The sequence below is a fragment of the Podarcis raffonei genome, chromosome 9, assembly GCF_027172205.1.
Source record: "Podarcis raffonei isolate rPodRaf1 chromosome 9, rPodRaf1.pri, whole genome shotgun sequence".
Lineage (NCBI taxonomy): Eukaryota > Metazoa > Chordata > Lepidosauria > Squamata > Lacertidae > Podarcis > Podarcis raffonei.
The window spans coordinates 80727917-80754497 of NC_070610.1; the positions used below are offsets into that span (position 1 = coordinate 80727917).

Below are 26581 nucleotides of genomic sequence, written 5' to 3' on the forward strand. Positions count from 1 at the left end.
CCAGGCGGACGGAGACCCCAGAAGAGACCCCCGAGGGCATCCCCGCCCTTCCCCCCTCCCGCTGTCGGAGTCCGCCTGGAGTGGTCCGGATTCTGCAACCCAATGAAGTATTATATTTTATTTTGTGTGTGTGCATTTCTGGCCCGGGTGACCGAAGCGTCAGTTCCCTGGTGTGGCGGCGGGGAAGCACCTTCCCCCACCCTCAGGATCCACCCAGACACCCCTCAACTGGAAGGGCGGGAGGAGGAGGAGGAGGAGGAAGCGCAGGGATTGGGCGGCTTCTTTCTGATATCATCCCCGCCCCGCCCCCTCTGGATGTCCGCCTGTCAATCACTTCCAGAGGCCGCCAATCAGAAGGTTGGAGGCAGCGATTTTGGCAGGCGGAGATGGAGACGGGGAGAAAAGTGCCCGTAGCCTCGTGGCCTCTGGCGCTCTCCGGGTATGTCCAGCCGCCGAGCAGAGGCGGCAGCGCGCCCAGCCTCGGGAGAGAGCGCCGCTGCTTCCGCGCCCGTCGGAGGGGCCGCTCGGCCACCCGGCCGCCCCTCATGGGGCCACCGCGGGGCGATGCGCCCTCGCAGTGAGCTCTGCGAGGCCCGTCCGGGGCGCGCCGTCGGGGAAGGCTCCCGGGAAGAGGCAGCGAGAGCGAGGTGCCCCTGCGCGGACCCGGAGCAGGGCGCCGGCATGCGGCAGCTGGGCCGCCGCTGCTGCTGAGGAGGGCAGGATGGAGCCCTCGGGCCTGGAGCTGCTGGAGGGGACCGTCCACACGCCGCCGCCGCCGCCCCAAGAGCCCATCCGCTTCGGCATCGACCAGATCCTCGGCTGCTCGCAGCAGCAGCAGCAGCAGCAGCACCAAGGCGCTTGCGGAGCTGCCGTCGGGGCCCTCGGGGAGCCCGACCTGGCGCTCTACGGCGGCGGTTACGGAGCAGAATACAACCCGGCCTGCTCGCTGGGTGCTTACGGCCTTCCCAGGGCAGCGGCTGGCGGCAACGGTGGCGGCGGCGTCATCCGTGTGCCCGCGCACAGGCCGGTGCCCTCCGCAGCGGCCCATCCCCAGCCGGGGGGAGCTAGCCTCACCTTTCCCTGGATGGAGAGCAACAGGCGCTTGACCAAGGACCGGATCGCAGGTGAGAACAGCCTCACACGATGGCAGGGCCCTCCCGCAGACTTGGGGCACCCCCCCACTCCGCGTCGAGGTCTACCAGAGGGAGCCCGGGGCTCCAGCGCGCGGAGTCTCCCCTGTTCAGCTTTCCTCAGAAGCGTAGGAGCCAACTCTTCGGGGTCTTCGGGCCCCCAATAAAATATTTGAGGGGGGCGCCCCCTAAAGTTGGTGGGCATTGCCATCGAAATGGTGTGCGTGCACCACGTCATGTGATCAGTTATTCAGGGCGGGGCTTACCTCAACCCCCCCCCCCATTTTATTCCAGTTGGCACCCCTGCCCAGAAGTGCCTGGATCTGAGCCAAGACTTCCTGGGGCTCAGCCCCAAAAGGAAGGCGCCGAACCCAGAGGGCTCCCCGCATTCTGGGTCTCCTGCCCCAAACCTTTTTAACACCTGAATTCCTCGCAAGGGGCAGGAGAATATGAGCGCGATCTTCAGGTTTCCGCAATAACTTTCGCCAGGCGGGAGACGAAGGCTGCAGAGGGGCTTGTATGGCAAGGCTGTCGGTGGGCCCTTCCCGTAAATCTCCGCCTCGCTCTGCAGTGCCTCTGCCTCCCCCGCTACTCACTGGGAGACCTCTTCGCCTCGCAGTTGGCGGAGACTTTCATAGAATTATAGATTTAGAAAGGAACTCAAGGATCATCTACTAGGCCAACCGCCTTCAAAAGAGTTTCGCTTCCAGCTCCACCTCTTGCGACTTCCGACTGTTCTCTGTGAGTGGGGAGCCGGGGGAGGCGGTGGGGAGCAGGAGGGGGAAGGTTTGGTCCCGGCTCGCATTGCTGTGAAGATACAGCGGGAGCGAAAGCGGTTGCCCCCTCCCTGCCCTCCTGCCTTGCCAGGAAGAGGGACAAGAGAGGAGGGCGGCGGGCGCGGCCAGGATCTGCCCGCGGGACTCCCTCCCACCTCGACTCCTTCCTCGGGATTCAGGTTGAGGACGCCCCCACATTGCGCTGCGCCCTTCTCTCCTGCCGCCGGCATTCTGGGCGGGTGGGGGTGCCGGCAGCCTGGCTCTCCAGAGTTCAGACTGAGACGGGAGGGGTCCCTGCAGCTGCCCCCTGGCGGGATGGGGTCCCCAGAGGTTGTCCAAACGTCTCCGACCCGGGAAATAGGCGAGACGGATTGGTAAGACTCTTCTCCCAGCTGAGCCGCAGGAACGTCAGGGGTCTGAGTGGGGGATGCGATCCCTTCGGTCGGTGATCCCGGGAAGGGCGTCCCCGGAGGGAGACTTCTCCACCGCCGCCCTGATCGAGGCAGGTGGTTGGACTAGATGAACTTTAGGGCTCCCCTTCCAGTTTTATAATTCTATGACCAGGCTCGCGCTCTCTCGCTCTGCCCGCAGCCGCCCTGCCGCCTTTCTCCGTCGCCCGGCGCATCGGCCACCCCTACCAGAACCGCACTCCGCCCAAGCGCAAGAAGCCGCGCACCTCCTTCTCCCGGGCGCAGATCTGCGAGCTGGAGAAGCGCTTCCACAGGCAGAAGTACCTGGCATCCGCCGAGCGAGCCGCTTTGGCCAAAGCGCTCAAGATGACCGACGCCCAAGTCAAGACCTGGTTCCAGAACCGCCGCACCAAGTGGAGGTACGAGGCGAGAAGAGAGGGTCGCTGCCGTTGTGACTGTTGTGATGATGGTTTTCATTTATCAGTAGCTTTTTACAGTAGCCTACCCCCCCCAAAAAAGCCCATAAAACAATTTAAAACCAGAAAAAATGTAAAATACTCAACAATACAAGATGGTTATCTGGCCATAAATTAATGAGAACTTTAAAGGCTGCAAGCCACGCAGATCCCAGCTGAGCCCCGTGATGGGGGAGGGGGCTCAGGAGAGCCGGGAGCCCCACCCTGATTGCAAAGTGGCCGGGATGCTAATAATACCGGCCCTCCTCTGAGGGTTGTTGTGCGAATGAGTGAGAAATGTAGGCGAGGCGCTCCGGACACTGTGAGCGCTAAGAGGGTGGGAGGGGGGTGTAGAGAGAGGCCCGGGCAGGTGGGAGGGGACCCCAGGTGGGAGGTTGCCAGAGACACGACCCCTCCCCACCTGCCGGTGCTGTTTGCTCAGAAAGGGAGGCGCTCCCCTCCTCCATTTGCTCCAGGCAGGGCGCCCCCTCCTCGCTCGCCCGTCCTTGCCGCTAACGCCCCCCCCCCGCTTCCTCTCCCCCGACCCCCCAGGCGGCAGACGGCCGAGGAGCGCGAGGCGGAGCGCCAGCAGGCCAACCGGCTGATGCTGCACCTCCAGCAAGAGGCCTTCCAGAAGAGCCTGGGGCAGCCGCTGCAGCAGGACCCGCTCTGCCTGCACAACTCCTCGCTCTTCGCCCTGCAGAACCTGCAGCCCTGGGCCGAGGAGCACAAGGTCACCTCCGTCTCCGGGGCGGCGGCCCTGGTGTGAGCGGAGAGACGGACCGCAAGCTCAGGGGCGCGGAAGGGCGCCACGGACTGGCCGAAAAGCCTTTTCCTCACGCGGAGCGCCGCTCGGTGCTGCGACCTCACCCCGGAGAGGCATCACCAGACAGCCCCCCCCTCTGCCCCCCTCCCCGCCGCTAATTTATAGTGACTGGTTCTTTCCACAATAAAGTGTCAAAGTCTCTCTCCGGGATCCAATCTAGCTGTTCCTCGGCGGCGGAAAGGTTGTTGCAAGCGCATTGTGTTCTCCCCCCTGAATCACCTGCACTGAGCTTTGGGCTTCACAGAATTGTAGAATGGGAAGGGACACCCAAGGGTCATTTAGTTCAACCCCTTGCAATGCAGGGGTCGTAAATCTCCGGCCATCTAACCTCTGCTTAAAAACCTCCAAGGCAGGCGCCACATCTCCTGGGGGTCTGTTCCACTGGCGAACAGCTCTTACGGGCAGAAAGTTCATCCCATTGGTTAGTCGGAATCTCCTTTATTGCCATTTGAATGGGTTGGTTCGAAAGCAAGCTGGCTCCCTCTTCCATCCCTTAGGGGTCTGAAGGTGGCCATCGCATCACCTCTCCCTCTGCTCTTGTCTAAGCTGCTTCTTTGGCGATTACTCTTAGCGAGTAAGATCGTGTTCCATGAGTTTGAAAGGTGTGTCCTTAAGTGACTGCGGAGGAGGCCAATTCTGCTCTTTTCCAAGCTAAACATACCCAACTCCCTCAACCTTTCCTCATCAGGCTTGGTTTCCAGACCCTTCGTCGTCCTGGTCGCCCTCCTCTGCACACCTTCCAGCTTGTCAATCCCCTTCTGAAACCTGCAGAGAGGGCCCCCTAGCGGAGAACTCGCGGGCGGGCGCGCGCACCCAGAGTGGTCTCTGGAGGTCAAGCTGCGATGAATTGAGTCGGGCAAACTGGCCCCAGGACTGGGGCTGGACCACTCCACGCAGCCCACCCTCGCCCTGTCGGTGAGGTTTTTGTCCTTGGCCCACTCGTGACTCTGGCTCAGACCAAGCCGAGCAGGCGCGGCGGGACCTGTCCATGGTGCTGGAGGCTCCGCCAGGCCCGAGGGAAGCGGCCTCGCCTTCCTTCTTGCTTCAGAGTCAGAACAAGGGGCAGTGAGGGGCCGCAGGAGAAGAAGACCCCAGAGGTAGGGCCCAAGGGGCCATGAATCTCAAGCCCAAACAGGCCCAAAGAGCAGTAGGGCGGGAGCTCATGGGATCCTGGTTCCCCTCGTTTGTGGTGGAAACGAGGCTGGGGGGATCTCTAGGTCAGCTGAGGCATTTCAGCGACCCCCTTGTTAAGCGTCTCTTCCCCTTATTGCCCACACGCTGAAGAAGCGAAAGACACACACTCCAGCCCGCCGACTCACGGAAAACCCGGAGGGACCGGTGGCTACCAGCCGCCATGTCTATGTCTTATCTCCACAGCCGGGGCAGCTCTGCAGCTCTGGCTTGCGGGAAGACCAGCTGCCGCGCCCCGCGGGTGAGCGAGAGGGCTGCTGTCGGGCTTCCTAGTGGGGCTTCATTGGCCGCTGCGAGAACAGGATGATGGAGCAGATCCAACTCTAGGGCTCTTCCTCTTCTTGTGGTGGTGGTGGTTAATAATAATAATAATAATAATAATAATAATAATAATAATAATAATAATAATAATAGAATTTATATACCGCCCTATACCCAGAGGTCTCAGGGCGGTTACACTTTTGTCATTGGACGTGGGTCAAGGTTGAAGGCACAGTCCCCGCACCCAGCGGGCCCAATCCGGTACATCCAGCTCGTGGGCGGGGCTACGTGGCTGCCACTTCTCTCTTCCCAGCCCGGCTTCCCAGCGAGGTCTCCTGCAGGCCTCGGCTGCCGGCTTCGCCCCAAGGCGGGCCATTGCATTGTCCAGGTGATGAGGGGGCGGGTCAGTGGAAGTGACCAGAGGGCCGAGGGCGGCTGAAGGCGGCAGTCAGGCTCCTTCCGCGGCTCGAGAGCGACACCTAAGGGCCCCTCGCACCCCGCCCTGCACTGACTGCCGCGGGTCCACCGCCCTCTGCTGGCGGCCCTGGAGGAGGTGGTCTTCTTGGCTCCCCCTGCCCGCAGTCCCCTCTCAGGCGCCGAGAGAAGCCGCGTGGATGTGACAGCGGCGCTCGGAGGAGAGGGAACCTCCGCCTTCTTCACGCGCTTGATATTTCCCTGAGGATGGGTGGGCGGCAGAAACACGTGCCCGCCCGCGGTCGGCAGGTGTCCTCTCTGAGATGGGGGATCCTAAAAGATTTCTGGCTCCCTCCCGCTCCCATTTCCAGCGCCTTTGCTCCGAGAACCAGCGAATTCTCCTGCCCCTGCTGCGGCGCGCCCTGATTGGCTGCCCAGGCTGCCTCTGCCCCTATATAAAGGCGGCCCGTTCTGCCGCAGTTCGCAGTTGGCGCAGAGCTGGGCCGGGAGGGCTAGTGGGTAGCGCGGCAGGGACACCGCGAGGCTCCGATCGCCGCGCTTGGAGGGCAGTTCCGCGTCCTCTGTCCCTCCGGGCGCCACGATGGACTCCGAGGGCTTTGGTTGGCGCAAGCCGTGGGAGGATTACCGCGGCGGGGCGGCGCGCTCCGTCCGAGTCAGCTTCTGCTCGCCGGTGCCGCGGCGCTCGGCTCGCCTCTCGGCCTCCGCGCTCGGCCCCTGGACTGACCCCCTGGAGCGCCTGGACCTGGCGCAGGTGAGCAACCTGAACGCGGAGCTGCTGGGGCTGCGCGCCCAGGAGAAGGAGCAGCTGGTGGACCTCAACGACCGCTTCGCCACCTACATCGAGCGGGTGCGGGACCTGGAGCACCGGAACCGGGCGCTGCTGCTGGAGCTGGAGGCGCTGCGGCGGCAACAGCGGACCCCGGCGCGGCTGCCGCAGCTCTACCAGCAAGAAGCGCGCGCCCTGCGGGCCCTGCTGGACGCCGAGGCCGGCGACAAGGCGCGCCTGGAGGCAGAGCGCGACCGCCTGCGCCTCACCTGCGGCCAGCTCCGCGAGCGCTGCGCCCAGGAGGCGCGCCGGCGCCTGGAGGCCGAGGAGACGCTGAGCCGCGTGCGCGAAGAGGCCGCCCGGGCCGCGCTGGCCACCTGCGACGCCGACGGGGCGGCCGGCTCCCTGCGAGCCGAGCTGGCCTTCCTGCAAAAGCTGCTGGACGAGGAGCGGGCCGAGCTGGTGGCCCAAGCCGAGCTGGCCGCGGCCACCCGGGTGGCGGTGGAGGGCGCCCCGGGGGCGGCGGGGGCGGCTGCTCGGCCCGACATCTCCGCCGCGCTGCGGGACATCCGCTCCCAGTACGAGAGCCTGGCGGCGAAGAACATGCAGGCGGCGGAGGAGTGGTACCGCTCCAAGTTCGCCTCCGTGGCCGAGCTGGCCAGCCGCAACCAGGAGGCCGTGCGCAGCATCCGCCAGGAGACCGTCGAGTACCGGCGACTGCTGCAGACCCGCTCGGCGGAGATCGAGACCTTGCGCGGCGCCATCGACTCCCTCCACAAGCAGCTGGAGAGCCTGGAGGGCCAGCAGGGAGCCGAGGTGGCCCGCTGCCAGGTAAGGCCGGGAGGGTTAGGGGGCCGCCGCTCTCGTCTCCAAGCCCGCGGGTCACGATGCGCCTCTCTCTCTGCGGCGGGGGCTCCGGCTGGCGCTCTTCCTGCTCTCGGCGCCTGCCCTGGGGTCCCTCCAGGGGAAGAGAAAGCGGCGACTTGACCCCCATCTCCGCCGGAAGGGCTGGGAACCCTGCTCATCTGGCAGGGGGAGTCAAGGGGGGGCTCCATATGTCTGACGCTTGGGATGCTGGGAGATGGAGTCCTAGCAGCATCTAGAGGGCGCCATGTTGGCAACTCTAGAAGGGCCTCCCCTTCTGCTGCCTCCTCCGGATTCGGCCTCGCTAGCGCCAAAATCTCCAGCCAGCACAATTCTGTGGGGCATTTTAAAGCTGTCGATGACATGAACGTCTCGGAGGAGAGGTTTGAACAGTCGGTCCAAGATGGCTCCCAGGTCCTCCTTCCAGGAGCCCTTGGGGATGCTCTTGTCTTCCAGGCATCTTCTCTTCTCTGCCCCCTCCTTCTTCTGTCCCTCTGTCTCCCTTGCTGCACATCAGATTCATGGATGGGGAGGGGGTTCCTTATGCCAGACTCCTGTTCAGTGTCTGTGGCGGTTCTTAGGCCCTTGCCCAGTTTCTTTCAGAGTTTGGTGAAGGTGCGGGGGTCCTTCTCCTGCCTCCACTCGCCTCTTCTTCAGTATAAGTCCTGCTCCTGCCCTTGAGTGATGGGAGGGCATGGGAATGGCACTGCCTCTGTGGACTGGCTTGTTCAGGGCGGGAAGGCAGAGGTGCCCTGGCAGGATGGCCCCGAAACCACTTACAGCTCCTCTATTATTAATAGGCAGATTGATTTAATGATGAAGGCCTGCCAGGTTAAACCTCCCATGTGTAGCAGATTAAGTGGCTATTAGGTTAGGAATTGGCTGGCTTTGAATGCCCCCCCCCTTCCTGCAATGCTGCCTGGGCTTCTGTACCTTCACTTAACATTTAAATTGCCTGGCATGAAATGCCCAGCCAAGGTGAGAAATGAGAGGCTAGTTTGGCTGAAATTAAAATCTCCCACAGGACCTGGAGGAAAGAAGAGTGGCTGAGCAGGCAAAGAGGCAGAAATCAGAAGGTCAGGGCAGGTGGTTGTGTGTGGTGGGGGGAGGTCAAGGGGAGAAATGAGTCTGGGAGGTCTCCCACATATCCTGGAGACAAGGGAATTAGATGGCCCTGGGGGTCCCTTCTAACTCTACGATTCTGTGTTTATGGGAGTGCAAGAGGCTGGCGTCCCCCTCCCACCCTTCCTTCTTAGGGACTGCAGGGTGGTGGTGGTGGGGTGTTAGCGGAGAAATCGGAGGGCTCCCTTGGACAAGAAACAAGGACATCAGCCAGGAAGACCAGAGCAAAACAGCAGCCAGTAGGCTTGATCCTTATTGAAGACTCTCGCAACAGGACTGCCACCTGTCAAAAGGTGGAACAAGATGGAAGCCCCAACAAAAGAGCCCCCAAACTTTTATTAGCGGCTGTAATCCCCATGTTACACCCCCCCAAACTACATCACTCATACATCATGGTTGCATCATGAAAGGGGAGGTCTGGTGGCCGTAATCTGAGCATCCTGGACCTGCCCCATGGTTCCCCTTGCCCTCCACCAAACACCCATCAAGTGAAACAAAAGAGATAATTACATTTCCCTGTTTCCCAGCCAAGTTCATCACACCCTTTTGTCTTCCTCTGGGTTTGTTATTTCTGGAATGGCTACCTGTCTGGCACTCAGGTATCAGGAGGCCAGGGATTATCCCTCAGGCAGAGGGGCTGCTGAGTAGCTAAGCTCACATGTCTAGATGAATTTCTGAAGTTTCCCCAGTGAGCCAGTACATAGAGACATTTATCAGTGAATTGTTACATTTGGTATCATGCAGCAAAGGCCCTTTGAATAGATAGGAAGAAACTGTGATGAAGTGTTTTGTGGGGACAAATTACAAAAGTCACAAAAGGGATTGTGCTGATTTTGGTAGTGGGCTGCATGTGCATGATATCTGCTGGAGGGGCAACCCCCCCAACCTATAGATAAATTCCTGCAACAGTGGTGATCTCTCTGGAGAAGGTGGTCCTGGCAGTCTTGCAGGAATGGGAAAAGAGAAACTCCTGCTTCCAGCTGTGGTTCAGGGCTGTGTGTGAGAGAGCGGGAGAGGTGGGGACTTCTGTTCTTTCAGGGGGTGGCTCTCATCAGTTCCAGCCTACAGTCTCCCCCTTTCCCTTGACCCCACCCCCAGGAGAGAGTGGCAGAACTGGAGCAGGAGATCTCGGAAGCCAAGGAAGAAATGGCTCGCTACATGCGTGAATACCAGGAGCTGCTGAACGTCAAGATGGCCCTGGACATAGAGATCGCTGCATACAGGTAAGGGTTGCAGGAGTCCCACCCCCATCAGGCACCTCTGAGCTTGAGGCTGCAGGGCTGGGTGCTCCTTGACTCCCTGGGTGTCCCATGCCTTTGCCCACCTGTGTATGAGTGGCAATGAAATATGCTCTCCGTTGTGGCAAACGGAGAAAGTGTCATGTGTTCTACTCAATATTGATCCAGGGCAGAACTCCAACGTATAGTTATCAGAGCAAAAACTTAAACATGTTGCAGGATTCCCAAAAAATAGACCAGAGGCAATGAATATTTCATCCAGCAGACCTTTACTGCTAGTAAATGAGCACAGTGGTCACAAATCCATATACATTCAGGATTGGCACTGTCCATAAGAAATCCAGTTGCAGCAAACTTAACTTACAATAACTTATAAGAAGACTAAACCTTAACACTAAGCATACAGAACACCACACAGAACAAGAGAGACAGAAAGAGCAAGTGAAACCCCGGTTTTCTGGCCTTACTATTATGGTCAGCATGACCTTGACAGAAAAAGATAACGGGACCAGTTTAAGCCAGCTTCTGCACTCAGCTTCTCTGAAGCGATAACCCAAACATCATGAACCTTCTGCTTATTTCTTTCACACAGAGAAGCTTCCAGGACCCTCTTGAATTAATTAGAATAGGAAATATCTAATAGGGCAGTCAAATTGTTCCAAGAAGGCTGAATCTGGTTCCCGTCTCCTTCCTTCTGTGCGCCAAAGTTTAAAACAGCCTCAAATGGTGCACTTAATAAGAGACTGGAGTTCATCTGTCCCTGAACCCCAAAATAAGCTCTGGCCTACTCTGTATACAATCTAGAATCCTTTGCATTCAAAGCTTGTGTTCTGTGGCTGAGCTCCTTGTCCGAGGCTGAGGTGTAGTCAACCCCTTTGCCCTCCCCCTTTCTTTTTCAGGAAACTGCTGGAAGGGGAGGAGATGTGGTGGACCTCTTCTTCCTCCTTGCCACCCCTGATGAAGTGAGAGATGGTTCTGTCGGGAGCGAAGGAACCTTCTCTGATGACCACCCTCCTTCTCGTCCTCGCCCCTTGAACCTCCCTGCCTCCCCATCAAGTTGCTTGCGCCCTCATTGGCTGGGCTGGTGCCCAGCTGGCCTTGGAACTGGCCCCCCCCCATGGCTCTAGGGAGGGTGGAGGAGCCGGTTCCCCAGGCCAGCCTCACCCCCTGCTCATCCGGCTCTGCTCTTTTCATCCACCATGAGATGCGCCTCTCTCTCTCTCTCTCTCTCTCTCTCTCTCTCTCTCTCTCTCTCTGTGTGTGTGTGTGTGTCCCTCCTGGCTCCAGAGGCAGCCCCTTCCCCTGCAGTGAGGCTGCCTCCCCCCCCCCACTTTTAAGCCCCTCACCTTTGGAGGATAATAAGCAGGAAACAAGCAGCCTTGCACCTGAAATTGGGTGCGCGGCGGAGGGGTCTTACGTTTTGTACTACTTAATTAATGTTGTGTTTTCAGCAAGGTCTGGGCTAATTGGGACACATAGTGGGGGGGGGCGGCTGTGTCAGGGTCGGGGCTGCCTCCTTGCCTTAGCTGGGCGAAGGGGTCTCTGTAAGGGGAAGGGGCTGCACTGCTGCTCCCCCTTTGAGGGCTGCATGGCTCCCCCCAGTGCCTGTGGGTGGAGTCAGTGTGGACGCCATGGGGACTGTGGAACAGGGCCAGTAGGGGCTGCCCAGAATTGGGATGGGGGGGGGCTAGCAGGGCTTCCAGGGAAAGAAGGGCATTTAATTATTAGGAATATTTCATATGTGTGGGTTCAGAGTTGAGGGTGGAGTACTGGTCCCCCCTGCCATTAGCCAAGGGCTTAATCCAGCCCAGCTCTTGGGTCCAAAAGGCTCTCAGAACTGGTCACAAATCTGTATACAAACAAAAAACCAATACAGTCTCTCTCTGCCTTCAGGTTTATAATCTAAGAGACACGACAAAAAAGGGAAGAGGACAGAAACACACAGTTTTCATTTTGCAGAATGTGTAAAATGTGTTGGTGAAAGTGGCTCACCTGCTCAAGGGGTTTTGAGACTGAGCGTGGAAGAGAAACACGGCACAGATTGTTCTTAAGAGGGAATCCCCACCTTTAAGAAGCCCCTCCTCAGACTGAAGAGCCAAAGGTTTGAGAAAAGGGAGTTTTCAACACTTGCTGTTCTTTCTAAGTTGGAAGCAGCTGCTCCTACCCCTGAATACGTGCATGGGGCAGATATAGGGTGGTATAATAATAATAATAATAATAATAATAATAATAATAATAATAACCTGGGATTTCCCCTCCCCTCCCCTCTCCTGAACTTGGAATAAACAGCCCCACCTCTGCCCAGTTTTCCTTCAAGATCAATGGGGGTGGGATGACCCCATTGCCCCCTCTCCTGCTCAAGCATTGCGCCCTGGGAAACCAGAGCCTCAAATATAAACACGCACCCTGGCCCCCTCCGGATACTGGGGGGTGAAACTGCACGCAATGACCCCCCCAGCCCCCTCCCAGGCAATGCAGCCGGGGCTGAGGGAGAGATGCTGCCTGCTCCCCAGACCGCCCTGTTTGGGGCTGTGTCCTTAGAAGCACCCCAATAGCAGGGGTGCTCTGGGAAGGCTGCAGCCCCCCACCCTTGGGATGAGAAGCTGCCCTCTATTCCCACAATGCCCCCCCACCTGCCAGCAGACCAGTGAGGCTGCAGCCTCCTAACGCGGGGGGGGGTGTGTGTGAGGATGTTGCTGTTTGGGGAACCTGCAAGGTCCCTTAGCCCCTTCCTCTGCTGACCCTGGCAGGGTGAGGAGAGCTCCCCTTTATTTTCTCTCCCCCCCCCCCAGGCTGACCTTCCACAGGGAAACCCAGTTCCCGGCACAGGAAGCTTGCAAACCTGGATACAGCGTTCCCACCCCACCTCACCCCTTTCCTCAATAACGTGTGCTGGGGGCAGGATTTGCAGTGGTCCTAAAGACCCCTGCCTCTTCCATTCCCATCCCTGAGGCGCTCCCAAAGTAAAGGAAGGATTGGACTCTGATAATAAGAATACACACAGAGGCTTGAAGCAGCAAGACTCTGGGAAGAGTGCGTATGATAATAATTCCTGTCCACCCTCCGGCCCAGGTCGTTTTATTCACAAAAGAACTTTTTACACAGTGTTCGTAAGAACCAATCAGATTTCCGCTGAGCATTAAAAAAAACCCCACGTGGGGACAAAGTTAAAGTTAAAACTACAAAGAGCTAATTTCCTACTTGAGCATGCATATGCAATTCAGAGTAAATAAAAGAGGAAGCGAAGAGGAATGCTTTTAGGAAGGTCATAAACAGGAGAGGATGAAAGGATGGCAAGGAAAGAGTATTTGCCATCTCCTTGTGAACTCTCTTCCTGGCCTCTAAGATCTATCTAAAGATTAAACTACATCAAGGTAACCTACGATCTTTATGCACTGAGGATGCCTGATGAAGCAACTGGCAACTGGTGGTGTAGTGGTTAAGAGCGGTGGACTTGTAATCTGGTGAACCGGGTTCGCTTCCCTGCTCCTCCACATGCAGCTGCTGGGTGACCTTGGGCCAGTCACACTTCTCTGAAGTCTCTCAGCCCCACTCACCTCACAGGGAAAGGAGAATGTTAGCCGCTTTGAGACTCCTTTGGGTAGTGATAATGTGGGATATCAAATCCAAACTCCTCCTCCTGGGCTGTGTACGTGACTTGTCAAGCAAGAGAAATAGGACAGGGATGCAGAGGCGTGGATTGATCAGAAATCATATCAAAATGGCTCAAACCCAGTCAATGCAATGCTTTCATTGCTGACACAAATGGCTTGCTCCATATTTTTTCTAATTCCTCATAGCAATCCCACCTGATCACTGCACATCCCCTGCTGTCAAGGAACATCCTCCCACTCCTTAGGGGCTGCTTCTGGCTCAAGACCCTCTTTTCCTGGGGTCTCCCTTCTCCAAAGCACTTTCTGCACACTCTTCCCACCCCTCACTTTTGTGCCACACTTGTGGGCTCCCTCATCTGGTCAGCCACTGTGAGAACAGGGTGCTGGGCTGTATGGATGGGACTCCTTAGAAAAATGGGCTGGCCTTGAATAATTGCTGTGGAGATCCAAGCAAAGGATGTGGATTATGGGAAAGGGGGGTGGTTTATTATTGTTGTTATCAATATCAATATTAATTAAGTTACAGGTAGGTAGCCGTGTTGGTCTGCCGTAGTCGAAACAAACAAACAAACAAATCCTTCCAGTAGCACCTTAGAGACCCAACTAATTTTGTCATTGGTATGAGCTTTCGTGCTACTGGAAGGGATTTTTTTTTATTTTGTTATATAATTTTTCTGTTGGTCCAGGAAGGGAGAGAGCAAGGAAAGGGAAAGGCCCCCGGCAACACAGAAGTAGCGAGGAAGGGAGTGGCATATATATATATATATATATATATATATATATATATCCTTTTCTCGCCTCCAATTTTAAAGGTGTGGCTTATATTCAGGTCAATACGGTAATATAAAAACACAAAATACATAATAAAAACAAAAACGAGAAACCCACTAATCCTTCAACACATTTTAAAAGGGCATAACTAGGTGGGGGAGGGAATTTGTCAGAGGTGGGTTGTGGGAGGCAGGTGGGGCTCTTTTTGCACAAGGGAGGGGGAGGTGAAGCTAAATACAAAGGGCAAGGAATGAAGACCCCCCCACACACAACACACACACACACACACACACACACACAGAGGCAGAATCAGGCCTGCAGTCCCCTTCGCTTCACCAGCTGCTCCCATTTTATGTCTGTGACAGAATCGGATCAATAAATATTTGTGAAATTATGTGTGCCTGAGGCTCTTGAACCCGAGGTTTGAGGGGGAGGTGAAAGAGTGGGGGGGTCATTGGCTCATCTAACCCAGTGTCTCCTACACTGGCAGACAGCAGCTTTCCAGGGTTTCATAGAATCCCTGGAAATCCCCCCGGTCATCTAGTCCACTGCAGTTCCCTGGAAACCGTACAAGTCTGTGATTCTATTTCATTGGAGGTTTTAAAGCAGAGTTTGGAGGACCATCTGCCAGGAAATCTATAGCTGAGATTCCTGGATTTCTGGGGGTTGGACTAGATGTCCCTTAGGATCTCTTCTAACTCTTGGTCTCCCCAGTTCTCTGGAGGAACTTGCCCAGTGTCTGCATTGCAGACAGGATCAAATCTTCAGGGTGCCTCCTGACGATTCAATTCAACATTTGAAGATTGAAAGTGTTTGTGCTGACCTTGAAAGCCCTAAAGGGCCTTGGCCCAGTATCCCTGAAGGAGCGTCTCCACCTCCATCGTTCTGCCCGGACACTGAGGTCCAGCTCCGAGGGCCTTCTGGCGGTTCCCTCATTGTGAGAAGCAAAGTTACAGGGAACCAGGCAGAGGGCCTTCTCGGTGGTGGCCCCTGCCCTGTGGAACGCCCTCCCATCAGATGTCAAGGCAATAAAACAACTATCTGACGTTTAGAAGACATCTGAAGGCAGCCTGTTTAGGGAAGGTTTTAATGTTTAATAGACTATTGTATTTTAATATTCTGTTGAAAGCTGCTCAGAGTGGCTGGGGAAACCCAGCCAGGTGGGTGGGGTATAAATAATATATTATTATTATTAAAAATTAATTTTCTCCTGCAGTGCTGCAAGCAGCTGCAGCCCCTCGGGTGAGGGGCTCCCGTCCCCACAAACCACAGCAGCCCAGCCCTGGAGAGAGTGTGGCCCTCAAGAGCTTCTCTTGCTGCCAGACCTCCGTGTGGGAGATGCCTCTGTTGCTCAGGCTTGGCTTCAGGTGGTTTTTCTGCAGCAGCAGCAGCAGCAGCAAATAAAGTCCCTACACTCTGAGCAGGTACAGAGTTACCCAAGGCCATGCGAGCTTTTTTGGCACTGCAAACTCCAAGTCCTCCATCCCCTCCTTTGCAGTAAAAATACAAAAGAATCCATTAATTGGGTGCTAGCCAGGGGCTGCTCTTTGTGCAGACCACCTGAAGGGGTCCCCTCTTCTCTCCCTCTGGCTGGGCTGTGTGGGTTTGCCCTGCCCACTCCTGGTATATTTCTGTCATTGCATCTGGTTGCTGAGAACAATCTCTCTCTGTGCCTTGGCATCACATGAGCTCTGATTTTGGCAACTCATCCTTCCAGCAGAGGAGAAATCTCACATTATTCTCACAACAGTCTGACAAGGTAGGTCTCTGCTGCTTGAATTATAGGGCAAAGGGGGAGGGTCTTCATGAAAGTCATGTGCTAATAATAATAATAATTTATTATTTATACCCCGCCCATCTGGCTGAGTTTCCCCAGCCACTCTGGGTGGCTCCCAATCAAATGTTAAAAACAATACAGCGTTAAATATTAAAAACATCCCCACCCCCATTTTATCTCATGACCCAAGTAGCCTTCCAGAAACAATAGGGAGGCTGACACAAAACATCAGAGGGTACCACTCCCCCCCCGCCCCAGTTCAGAGCACTAGATTTTACTGTGCATCATGGCTGGGTTGGAGATTGAACCAGATCCTGCTCTCTTGGTGCATAATGTTCTGCAACCCCCCCCCCATTGTAGACTTATAGGTGTAGAAACGTGTCAATAAACCATATTTCTGAAAGACACTAGCCTCTGCTGCACCTCAATCTTCCCAATAGGAACACAACCCTGGTTTAGTGCCTGGAACCCTCCGGGAATCTTGCTACTGCTTGGCAGAGAGTGGGGGCTGGTGTCCAACTTTTGTAACAATGCTTAGGCTAGAATAAATCACAGACGTTTAGATTTGCAGACAAGTGAAATTTTACAGTTTCTAGATGTTACGGTGAACTAGTCTCCATCTGCTGGTGGTAAAGCAAATATGAAAAGTTTCCAGAATGACTTAAAAATAAAAGTGCTTTGTTTCCTTATAAAAGGGATCATGCAGTCTTTGGGTTGGCAACCCTTTTAGAGAGATTCAGTTCACTTGCTCCAGGAAGGAGGGAGAGGAAAAAAGAGGTGGGAGGGTGGAGGGTGGGAGCAGGGCCTGCTGAGAGCCTGCTAAGGCACACTCACTCTGACAACTGGAGCTCAGGGCTCAGGCTTCCCCTTTCATGCATGAACTTTATTGAGAATTTCAAAAACAATTGCAAGCATAAAGTGCTGTCTTTCAGGAAAAAAATGCATGTACAGATGATAAGTCTTGTACGCAGTCATGCACATGGCATCAAAACAGATTTGGAAAGTCTTTTACATTACAGTGGTACCTCAGGTTAAGTACTTAATTTGTTCCAGAGGTCCGTTCTTATCCTGAAACTGTTCTTAACCTGAAGCACCACTTTAGGTAATGGGGCCTCCCTCTGCTGCCACTGTGCCGCCGGAGCACGATTTCTGTTCTCATCCTGAAGCAAAGTTATTAACCCAAGGTAATATTTCTGGGTTAGCGGAGTCTGTAACCTGAAGCATATGTAACCCGAGGTACCACTGTATTGATTAAGCTCCCATCCACAGAGTTTACTTCCATCTAAATCATTAAGATAATTTCTCCATAGTGGCTGCTGGGACAGAGGTGGGAGGGAGATTTTTGTACCGCTGTTAATAAGTGATATAGACCAAGACCATACGGAGTCAAGCCCATATTTCTTTGTTATTCCTCTTATCACCCTCCAGTAGTGAGTTCAGAGTTCCAGAATTCCTATATCCCACACTTAATGGGTCCAGGTTTATCTGGCGGAAGGAGGTGCTTATCTATTGGAAGCCACGAAAGAAGACCAGCTCTTTATTCTTGACATTGGGACTGATTCCCCCCCCCCCCACTGGCCTGGGATGGGGTAAATTTATTACCTCTGCTTTGTCAGGAGGCTCCAGGGGGTGCTGCAGCAGTTTCTATTCCACCAGCCTCCCCAGGCAATTAAGAGCACACGCTTCCAAAACGGTTAAGGTTTTGCATTTTTATTGCTGTAAACAGTTTTAGTATTTTTCTGTACTGCACAGCAGGAGATAAAACATTTTTACAGTGGTACCTTGGGTTACATACACTTCAGGTTACATACGCTTCAGGTTACAGACTCCTCTAACCCAGAAATAGTACCTCGGGTTAAGAACTTTGCTTCAGGATGAGAACAGAAATCGTGCTCCGGCGGCATGGCAGCAGCAGGAGGCCCATTAGCTAAAGTGGTGCTTCAGGTTAAGAACAGTTTCAGGTTAAGAACGGACCACCGGAACGAATTAAGTACTTAATCCGAGGTACCACTGTATTTATAAATGAATGACTGGATTTAAGATTCAGAATTAAAAACAGTTGAAACAGATTGCAGCCCCAGGAACAGGCTCCTGAAAACACACCTCTCAGGCATCAAGATGGAGACAAGGATACATTCTGCCCCACCAGTAGCCCCCCAGCTGAAAGGAGAGGTGCAGAAGCAGAGGAGGAGGAGGAGGAGGAAGATGAAGCTCACTGGAGAGGCTTGCAAGGCGGCTGCTGTGGAGAGGCCTCTGGCCGGGTCCCCCAAGAGAGGCTGCAGGAGCATCCCCCCAGATGCCCTCAGTGGAGGGTGACCCAGGGTGACCACAGGCTCCACATTGAATTGGTGAAAGGATCCTGGCAGCGAATCTTCACACGATGCACAGCCTCCGCATCTTTGATGGTTTCCTCCAGCTGGTCCTGTAAGGAGGGCAAACCAGGTGTGAGTGGGCTGGAAGAGGGGCAGAGCCAGGGCCTGCTGGGGGGAGGAGGGAGGCTCTCTGATGTGGGGGTCCCACAGAGCAGAGGGGTCCCAGCTTCTCTCGTTGGCCATGGCTAGAGTCTGTGGTGCTCCCAGGCCACCTACTGAGCCCTGGTATTGCGAACCCATTTGCAAGAGGCTCTTAGCCAGGATAAGTTCAGAGAATGTGGGTTGGGGAATTGTAGCTTTTCAGCTGTTGCTGGACTCCAACTTCCATCATTCTTGACCATTGCTAGATGCTGGGAGATGGAGTTCAGCAGCAAATGGAAGCTGCCACATTGACTACTTTTGCCTTATATCCTCCCTGCACAAGGGCAGTATACCTTCCAAGGTCAGGTTCTGGGGACAAAGAACAGAAGAAGGGGAGTCAGCTGAGGCTACTGTGCCTCACTTGAGGGCAACTGGTTGGAAGATGTTGGGATTAGACTGTTGGGCTGGAGGAGCCCTTGACTTTGGCCGTGAGTGGGGGAGTCCCGATGATGGAAGGGGACGGTCTTTGTGGTCAGGAGATCTCACCCATTCTCACCTCCCTTGAGCATGTGGGAAAGTGGCTGGTTGTGTTATTGCTGTAGGTTTTGAGTGCCAGATGTTGTGGGTGCAAGTCCTCCATAATTCTTGGATTCAACAATTATAATTAAATCTAATTGAGATGGGCATCACTGGAACAACAAAGGCTGCTGGTGGCCTGTCATTAGCCCACAGTGAAAGCCATCAACAGGGTAAAAGACACATCTGGATTTGGGAGGTGGAAATTTCCAGGCTTATAGTGAGCAATGAGAGAATTGAAGAGGAAAAAAGTGTCGCTTTTGCACGTTGGAGGAGAGGGGAGCACAAAGGCAGGAAGTCTGTTTTATGCTTTAGAGAAGGTCAGACATGATGTCTGGGGTCTCTTGGAATCTGAAACTGCAGCAGTGGAAAGAACAGGACCATCTCAGAAGCTGAATGAACTCTCTCCATCTAGGCACAGCCTGTAAATGCGTTTAGATGAACCTTATAAAGACACCACAGACTCTACAGTGCCATCTTTTCCAAAGGAAGCACAGACCCCGGGTAAGTGCCTGGAACTTCATCCTGATATGTAACATTATGAAGAAGCAGAGAACGTAGGAAGAGCATCTGCTGGATCAGGCCAGTGGCCCATCTAGTCCAGCATCCTGTTCTCACAGCAAGGTGCCTGTAGGAAACCTGCAAGTAGGATTGGAGCACAAGAGCAACTTCCAGCAACTGGGATTCAGAAGCATTTACTGAATGTGGAGAGCAGAGCTCAGCCATCATGACTAGTAGCCCTCCATAGCCCTCTCCTCCTTCATGCACTTGTCCAATCCTCTTTTAAAGCCATCCAAGTTGGAGGCCATCATTGGCTCTTGTGGGAGGGAGTTCCATAGGCTGACTATGTGCTGCATAGACTATGATTCTGTCCTGAATCTCCCTACGTTCAGGTTCATCGCATGCCCATAACTTCTAGTGTTATGAGAGAAGGGGGAACAGCTGTATCCATCTTCTCCAGGCCACCAGGCATAATTTTACAAACTTGTATCATGTTGTCTCTCACTTGCCTTTTCTCTAAAGTAAAACCTCCCAAACTTTGCAACCTTCCTTCATGGAGAGGAGCTCCATCTCCTTGACCAATCTGGTTGGAAACCAGCCCATGAGGGAAGACACAGGCATTGAAAACCAGCTTGTTACTTACGCTGCTGACTTCCTTCTGGGTGCCATCGTAATGTTCCAGTTTCAGGCGGTAGCGCAGAGGGAAGTAGGCGGAGGCACAGTGCCAGGAGGAGGGGGGAGCCCAGCTGAGCTTCAGCTTGGCCCCCGACTCCTTGTGGATGGTCAGCTTCTCTGGCGGGTCTGGCTTCACTGCAAGGGGAGGGATGAGAAGAGCCGTCAGGCTTCCCCCAGGGCCCCCTCCCTCCCTCTGCCTTTGGAGGGGCCACAGTAGGGCCCCTCTGACCAGCCTTCTGCTACTGCCTTTCACTACTGAGAGGCCCAGATCATCTAGATCAGAGGTTCCCAAATATTATTCAGGCTGCTGCCACTTTGGTGCCACAAACTCATCCCCAGCACCACCCAACCTATGAAAAGCATTTCTCAAAATAGCGGTTTGTACAACCCACTGAGGAAGATAACACAATTAAATTCAAAACCGTCAACAATTGCTCCCCTGCCCCCAGTTTTTATTATGTATTTTGTGTTTTAATCTTGTATTGTCATGCTGTGATATTTGGACAAAGGGTGGTATATGAATTTAATAACTAAAAATTTAGTTTGATTAATTCAACAGAATTCATTTGATCCAGTGTGATACCAGTTTTTCAAAGTCTGAGAGCCATTTGCCCCCTAGCTGCCCCCTTACCCCTTAGAATCCCTCTAAAATCCCACCCACTTTGGGAACTATCAGCAGATGTTGATCATTTGGTTGAGACATTCCCAGCCAGTGAGGTGCTTGTCAGTTAATCCCCCCTCAAAAAAAAGCAGAATATGATCTGTTAGTGGAAGCAGAGCTCTTTGCAAGACCACAGCTCCCCTGCAGGATAAGCTGTACAGAAGGTCAGCAGCAAGAGAAATCCCTGACAGCAGAACTGCAGGGACTGACATCGTCTGCTTTTCATACTTAAAAGCAACCTTGCCCCCTCCCAAGCTGCTGCCCCCCCCCCCCATGATTTAAACTTCCATCAGCACCAGCCAACAAGAGCCGCACTGGCTGCAAGGGCTGCTGGGAGTTGTAGTCCAACGTGTGTTGGGGGGAGAGACCAGTCTGAAGCCTCAGGAGGCTCTTGCTCAGAAGTTCAATGAGGAAATGTCCCTTTGAAATGTCCCTGCCCATAGAGCCATTCCATACAGGCAGTCCCAACTGCCCCAGTTACTTAGCAGCCCCAGCAGTGCCGGGGTCAGACTAGATGGCCCTTGGGGGTCCCTTCCCACACTGTGATCCTGCCCTAGTTCTGCGGGTGTCCTTTTGCTTGGCCTCCAAAGGCAGCTGCTGGGCTTCTCCTCCTGCCTCCTTTGGATTCTGGAGCGGGGTGGGGAGGGCTGGTCTGGTCTGGTCTGGCGTCCTACCGATGTCCTGGATGGCGACGTCCCTCCGGAGAGCCTTGTAGCTGCCGTCTTCGCCCAGCCCCTCCAGCGCCAGCTCCAGCTCCGTCTTCTCCCCGAAAGGGCAGGGGGAGCAGTCCTCCAGCAGGAGGCGCACCTCGCCCGGAGAAGCAGACACTTCTCTTGCGGGGCAGCGCGCAGAGCCCGGTCCTCTGCGGAGACAGAAAAGCCAGAAAGGAGCCTTGGGAGGGGCTGTTCCAACCCTATGACGCTAAGAGGGAGGGGGTCCTAGCGAGAGGTCCTGGGGCTCAAAGCTGCCAGCTTGCAAGCTGCATCCAACCCCGCTCGGAAGAGGCGGTGCCTGGCTGGCTGGTGGCTGTGAGGGGGTGGGGTCAGCCCTCTCGCCCTCCCCCCCATCTCTCCTGATGCTTCAGATGTTCCAGGCCCTTCAGAGAGGTCCTGCCTCAAAGCGAGGAGGGGAGGCGAGGTACTCACTTGCGGCGCAGGCGGGCACGGAAGGCGGCTGGGTGCTGAGTCTTCCACCAGCAGCTGAAGGTGCCCCTGTACGACGGCGCCTCGCAGGTCACCTCAGCTTCTGCCTTTCCAGCTGCAGGGAGCGGGCAGAGTGGTTAACAGGGACCCTGGCGACTGCCTTGCCCTTCCCGCTGCTGGAGAAGGAGCCAAGTGATCTGTCAGGCCATCCTGTCGGGGATCTTTGAGCTCTGATTTCCGCATTGCAGGGGGTTGAGCTGGATGACCTTTGGGGTTCCCTTCCAGCGCTACAGTTCTATGGCTTTGTCACAGGACAATCGGGCTTCGTGGCGCAGGTTCACCAAGAGCCTTTTACGCGTCTCCACTTGCGCAACAGCGCCCCCTGCAGGAGCGCCCGCTGGTACTGCAGGCTTGCAGGAGCGCCCGTGAGAAATAGTCCATCTACGGCCCCTTCCTTGGGTTTTATGAACGAAAAGTTACAATTTAGGAATGAAGCTGGGGCCGAAATATTATAGGAAGTGGAAAGGCCATGTTTAGACTCGCTGATCTCTTCTGACCACTTCTTTAGGCAGGAACGCCTAGATCAGGCATGTCCAAAGTCCGTTTTGAGGGCCTAATCCAGCCCTCCGGTCGGTTTAATTTGGCCCCTGTGGCACTTTATTTCCTGGGGTAAAATCCCGAAAGAAACCTTGACAACTTCAATCCTATAAAGCTCAACAACTTCGGCCCTCACGGCCCTTCACTTCATCAAATCTGGCCCTCTTTGGCCTAGACGTAGTGCGGATGGTCGCCAGTCTGCAAACTGGTTGGACCAGTCCAAGAAGGGCAGCCCTGTCAACATGAAGGTCCTTTGTTTATGACTGGGGCAAGGCTTGCGTCAATGGGCTCAGGGGCCAAGAGTATTTACCATATGTAAAGGAAGGGATAGAATGTATCAGACAGGCCAGGAAGAGCCATTAACAAAGTATCTTCATTGACAAGCTGGATCTTGGCGCCTGCTCAGGGCTTCTTGGACAACCCTTTTCTATTACCTTGATGTTCCATTTTGAGGTGGTCTTTATGCCCAGGGGGCGGATAATTTATGGGCTTTTTAAGTTGTTGCACATGTGTGTTGGGGGCTCCTCACCTCCTTGCAAGGGTGAGGGGGGAGACTTGGTTGCAGCAGGTGCAATAAAGATTCCTTGCTTCCTCTCAACTGGTTGTAAAGTTAAGGTAAAGGGACCCCTGACCATTAGGTCCAGTCGCGGACGACTTTGGGGTTGCAGCACTCATCTTGCTTTACTGGCCAAGGGAGCCGGCGTACAGCTTGCAGGTCACGTGGCCAGCATAACTAAGCCGCTTCTGGCGAACCAGAGCAGTGCACAGAAACGCCGTTTACCTTCCCACCGGAGTGGTACCTATTTATCTACTTGCACTTTGATGTGCTTTTGAACTGCTAGGTGGGCAGGAGCAGGGACCGAGCAACGGGAGCTCACCCCGTCGTGGTGATTCGAACTGCTGACCTTCTGATCGGCAAGTCCTAAGCTCTGTGGTTTAACCCACAGTGCCACCCGCGTAGCCCCTGTTTAAATCTCTGAGCGATTGCTGACCTCAAGGGATTCTAACTCCTTGGCTGGAGTTAGGCTGTTCAAGCCAAGCCCATTTCTTATAACCATCCTATGATCCAAATGGCCAAAGACAGGTCCCGACTCGCCCGCCCCGGCTGTAATGTCGGAGTCCAACGAAGGCGCAGATTCCGCGAAGGCTCCCAAGGGGCCCCTGATCCCCCGCTCACCTTTTCGGAGGAAGAGGGGGAAGTCCGGGTCACGCACAGCCAGAAATGTTCTGTGCAGCACCTGTCCTGCAGCTCCCCGGCAGGTGTAGTTGCGGGCGGAGGCGAGGTCCAGCGGGCCGACGCGCAGAAGGTGCCCCCAGGGCGGCAGTTCCTCCATCTCCACCAGGGCCCCATCCTCCACTTCCCAGCTCACCCGCTGCCCCGCCGGGGCGTCGCACGTCAGGTTCACCTTCTCGTTGATGTCCCCAACCTGCACTGGGGACGGGAAGAGAGAGAATTGGGGAGGAAGCGGTGGCAGAAGGGCTGCGGTGGGGAAGCGCCCCTTCATGAGAAGTTTGGGACGCCAAGTTGCCAGGCTGGGAGGACTGCACTGAGGGTGCCCCCCTCCCTCGGCCAGGGCACTGTGGTCTTCTAATGGCTGGAAGCAGCCCAGAATGGCTGGGGCAGCCCAATCAGATGGGTGACATACAAAAAAATTATTATTATTATAGGGCAGCTCCCGCCCTATTTACCGTATTTTTTGCTCTATAAGACTCACTTTTTCCCTCCTAAAAAGTAAGGGGAAATGTGTGTGCGTCTTATGGAGCGAATGCAGGCTGTGCAGCTGTCAGCGCTGCCCAAGGTCCCAGCTCACACAAGACCAACGCTGCCTCTTCCTCAAGTAAAAAAGTCTTTATTGAAGTTCAGTTTCATTTCCAGACGTGCAGCGCGCAACGCTACGTCTATGCCTTAGACCGTAGAAGTCCCATCTGAATCTCCTCCCCCCTGACACCAGCTTAAGACTCTAGCCTTACTCCACCTCTTCCTCTGTTCCTTCTTTCTCTGGGTCCTCCTGCTAGTCGGAATCTCAGCCCTCCTAGATTCCTCTGACGCTGAGTCCCCTGACTCTTCTCCCCCCCTCCTTCGGGCTTTAGGACCTGGCTCCCAATCCGGGTTTTCTGCTGTCCCGCGCTCCTCCACATTTGAACTTGGCGCGCGCAGCCTCCCACTTTCCTTCTGACCGTTACACTGCTGTCACTGCTCCCTCCTTCGGGGAGGCTAGCTGGACCTGGCCTTCCCTCCGTTTCCCCACTCCCCGATGGAGGAGAAGCTGGTCCTGACTCATGTGACTCTTCCCCCCCCCTGTGCTCTGGTGGGGGAACTGGTCCTGATCCTCCGCTACTCCCTTGGGAGTCCCCTCTGGTCCCTTGTTTATGGAGCGTCCCCCCTGGGACCCCCCTTCTCCTTACCATAGGCGCCCCCTCCTGGGAATCTTCTGATTCGCTGGAGAAGCTCATGGAATCTCTCGGGTCACTGTCATATTCCCCTACGCTCCCCTCTGATTCCTCTCCTCCGCTCTCTATTTGCTCTCTCCCCTGCTCTTCTGCTCCTGAGCCTCTGACAGCAGCTATCCCAGAAGCCAGAACAGCAAGAGGGATTGCTGCTTTCGCTGCGCAGCGATCCCTCTTGCTGTTCTGGCTTCTGAGATTCAGAATTTTTTTTCCCTTGTTTTCCTCCTCCAAAAACTAGGTGCGTCTTGTGGTCTGGTGCATCTTATAGAGCGAAAAATATGGTATTTATTTATTTCATAAAATTTATGCAGCTCCTGACTGTAAAAAAAAGCAAAAGCAAACTCACAAAGCAGTTTACAAAAGGATAAAACAAGAAAATCGAAAGAAATTTACAACAATGCTTTAAAATATACAAAAAGTTTAAAATGCTAAAGCAGCTTAAAATTTAGGTCAACCCTCTACCTATTTTGGTAGGCTTGTCTAAACAAGAATGTTTTTAAAAGGCGCAGAAAGAAGAATAAAGAAAGGCGCTTGCTTGATGTCAATAGGCAGGGAGTTCCAAAGTGTAGGTGCTGCCACACCAAATGATTGCATTCTTAGGAATGGGGGTATTATGTGGCATCTGTAGCAGTGCTGATTGAAGTGGTTGAGTGGTCACCTGTGGCGTCAGGCGATCTCACAGGTAAACTGGTCCCAAGTTTTCAAGGGCTTTGTAATACCTTGAACAGTAACACCTTGAACTTGGCCCAAACCTGTTTAAAGGTAACTGGGACCCCTGACTGTTAGATTGCAGATGACTCTGGGGTTGCAGCATTCATTTTGCTTTACTGGCTGAGGGAGCCAGTGTTTGTCCTCAGAGAGCTTCCGGGTCATGTGGCCAGCAGGACTAAACCGCTTCTGGTGAACCAGAGCAGTGAATGGAAACACCATTTACCTTCCCGCCAGAGCGGTACCTATTTATCTACTTACACTTTGACGGGCTTTCGAACTGCTAGGTGGGCAGGAGCAGGGACTGAGCAACGGGAGCTCACCCTGTTCTGGGGAATCGAACTGCCGACCTTCTGATCGGCAATCCCTAGGCTCTGTGGTTTAGACCACAGCGCCACCCACATTCCTCAAACCTATTTAGGGAAGTTTTTAATGTTTGATTCTATTTTTTAATATTCTGTTGGGAGCTGCCCAGAGTGGCTGGGGAAACCCAGTTAGATGGGCAGGGTATAAATTATTATTATTATTATTATTATTATTATTATTATTATTATTATTAAACCGGTGCAGACCTCTGAGTACAGAAGTTAGATGCTGACAAGGCCACGCTCTTGCCAGCAATTGTGCTGCAGCATTCTGCCCTAACTGCAGGTTCCAGATCAAGTATGAGGGAAGTCCCACTGAGCAATTACAGCCCCCCCCCAAATTCCTGGAATGGGGGGCACGCACAGGAGCTACACAGCACATCCGGGTGCAGCCTGCTTTTCTCTCCCTCCTTCTGTGCATCTCTGTGCGCAGATTCAAGCAGAGACACACAGCCCTTTGTGGACCACACTCCACCCCTCTCCCTTCCCTTCTGGGCCCCTGAGATGGGGCTTGCCTCTGGGGCACTTACAGTTGGCGGGAAAAGCCACGGAGGCTTCTGCGATGAGCGCCGTGCCCAGAAGGGCCAGCAATGTCATGGCCATCATCTTCAGGCTGTGCGTGAGGAGAGACTCCGCTGGAGACGAGGGCAGTGAAGGCTAAGGGGAGAGGATCCTGCCCAGGAAGGAAGACAAAATGACCAAAGGGGAAACCCAAATCTCTCCAGACAGGGACCACCAGCAGCCCACCAGGGTCAGGGCCAGAGATTTCCAGCAGCATCTTGACCCGACTCCCTGTCTGTCTCTCTTGGGGGCATGGAA

General features: G+C 54.7%; 3 protein-coding genes across 3 annotated transcripts; 2 read left to right on the top strand and 1 right to left on the bottom strand.

Annotated features, from left to right (window-relative positions):
- Positions 1–227: 227 nt before the first annotated feature.
- TLX2 (T cell leukemia homeobox 2) lies at positions 228–3653 on the top strand. The gene is made up of 3 exons (XM_053403217.1): positions 228–1124; positions 2498–2735; positions 3324–3653. Exons 1-3 carry the CDS (start codon positions 722–724, stop codon positions 3538–3540), a joined length of 858 nt encoding a protein of 285 aa, XP_053259192.1. The 5' UTR covers positions 228–721; the 3' UTR covers positions 3541–3653.
- A 2282-nt stretch (positions 3654–5935) lies between these two features.
- Positions 5936–11349, top strand: LOC128420618 (alpha-internexin-like). Its single transcript, XM_053402286.1, has 3 exons — positions 5936–7081; positions 9335–9459; positions 10374–11349. The coding sequence occupies exons 1-3, from the start codon at positions 6065–6067 to the stop codon at positions 10438–10440; spliced, it is 1209 nt and encodes a 402-aa protein (XP_053258261.1). The 5' UTR covers positions 5936–6064; the 3' UTR covers positions 10441–11349.
- A 5162-nt stretch (positions 11350–16511) lies between these two features.
- On the bottom strand, positions 16512–26368 carry LOC128420642 (interleukin-12 subunit beta-like). The gene is made up of 6 exons (XM_053402321.1): positions 26293–26368; positions 23419–23673; positions 21648–21759; positions 21177–21415; positions 19810–19976; positions 16512–18058 (listed from the first exon to the last, which is right to left on the bottom strand). The coding sequence occupies exons 1-6, from the start codon at positions 26366–26368 to the stop codon at positions 17939–17941; spliced, it is 969 nt and encodes a 322-aa protein (XP_053258296.1). The 3' UTR covers positions 16512–17938.
- Between the last annotated feature and the right edge of the window lie 213 nt (positions 26369–26581).

What these genes read in the sequence shown, in the direction of transcription:
- TLX2 (XM_053403217.1), top strand. Translation starts at nt 722, where the DNA reads ATGGAGCCCTCGGGCCTGGAGCTGCTGGAGGGGACCGTCCACACGCCG. An exon ending in GACCAAGGACCGGATCGCAG is followed by an intron (nt 1,125 to 2,497) that starts GTGAGAACAGCC and finishes CTCTGCCCGCAG; the next exon opens with CCGCCCTGCCGCCTTTCTCC. An exon ending in AACCGCCGCACCAAGTGGAG is followed by an intron (nt 2,736 to 3,323) that starts GTACGAGGCGAG and finishes CCGACCCCCCAG; the next exon opens with GCGGCAGACGGCCGAGGAGC.
- LOC128420618 (XM_053402286.1), top strand. Translation starts at nt 6,065, where the DNA reads ATGGACTCCGAGGGCTTTGGTTGGCGCAAGCCGTGGGAGGATTACCGC. An exon ending in CCGAGGTGGCCCGCTGCCAG is followed by an intron (nt 7,082 to 9,334) that starts GTAAGGCCGGGA and finishes CCCCACCCCCAG; the next exon opens with GAGAGAGTGGCAGAACTGGA. An exon ending in ATAGAGATCGCTGCATACAG is followed by an intron (nt 9,460 to 10,373) that starts GTAAGGGTTGCA and finishes TTTCTTTTTCAG; the next exon opens with GAAACTGCTGGAAGGGGAGG.
- LOC128420642 (XM_053402321.1), bottom strand. Translation starts at nt 26,368, where the DNA reads ATGATGGCCATGACATTGCTGGCCCTTCTGGGCACGGCGCTCATCGCA. An exon ending in CGTGGCTTTTCCCGCCAACT is followed by an intron (nt 23,674 to 26,292) that starts GTAAGTGCCCCA and finishes TCCCGTCCCCAG; the next exon opens with TGCAGGTTGGGGACATCAAC. An exon ending in CCCAGAAGGAAGTCAGCAGC is followed by an intron (nt 18,059 to 19,809) that starts GTAAGTAACAAG and finishes CCCTCCTTACAG; the next exon opens with GACCAGCTGGAGGAAACCAT.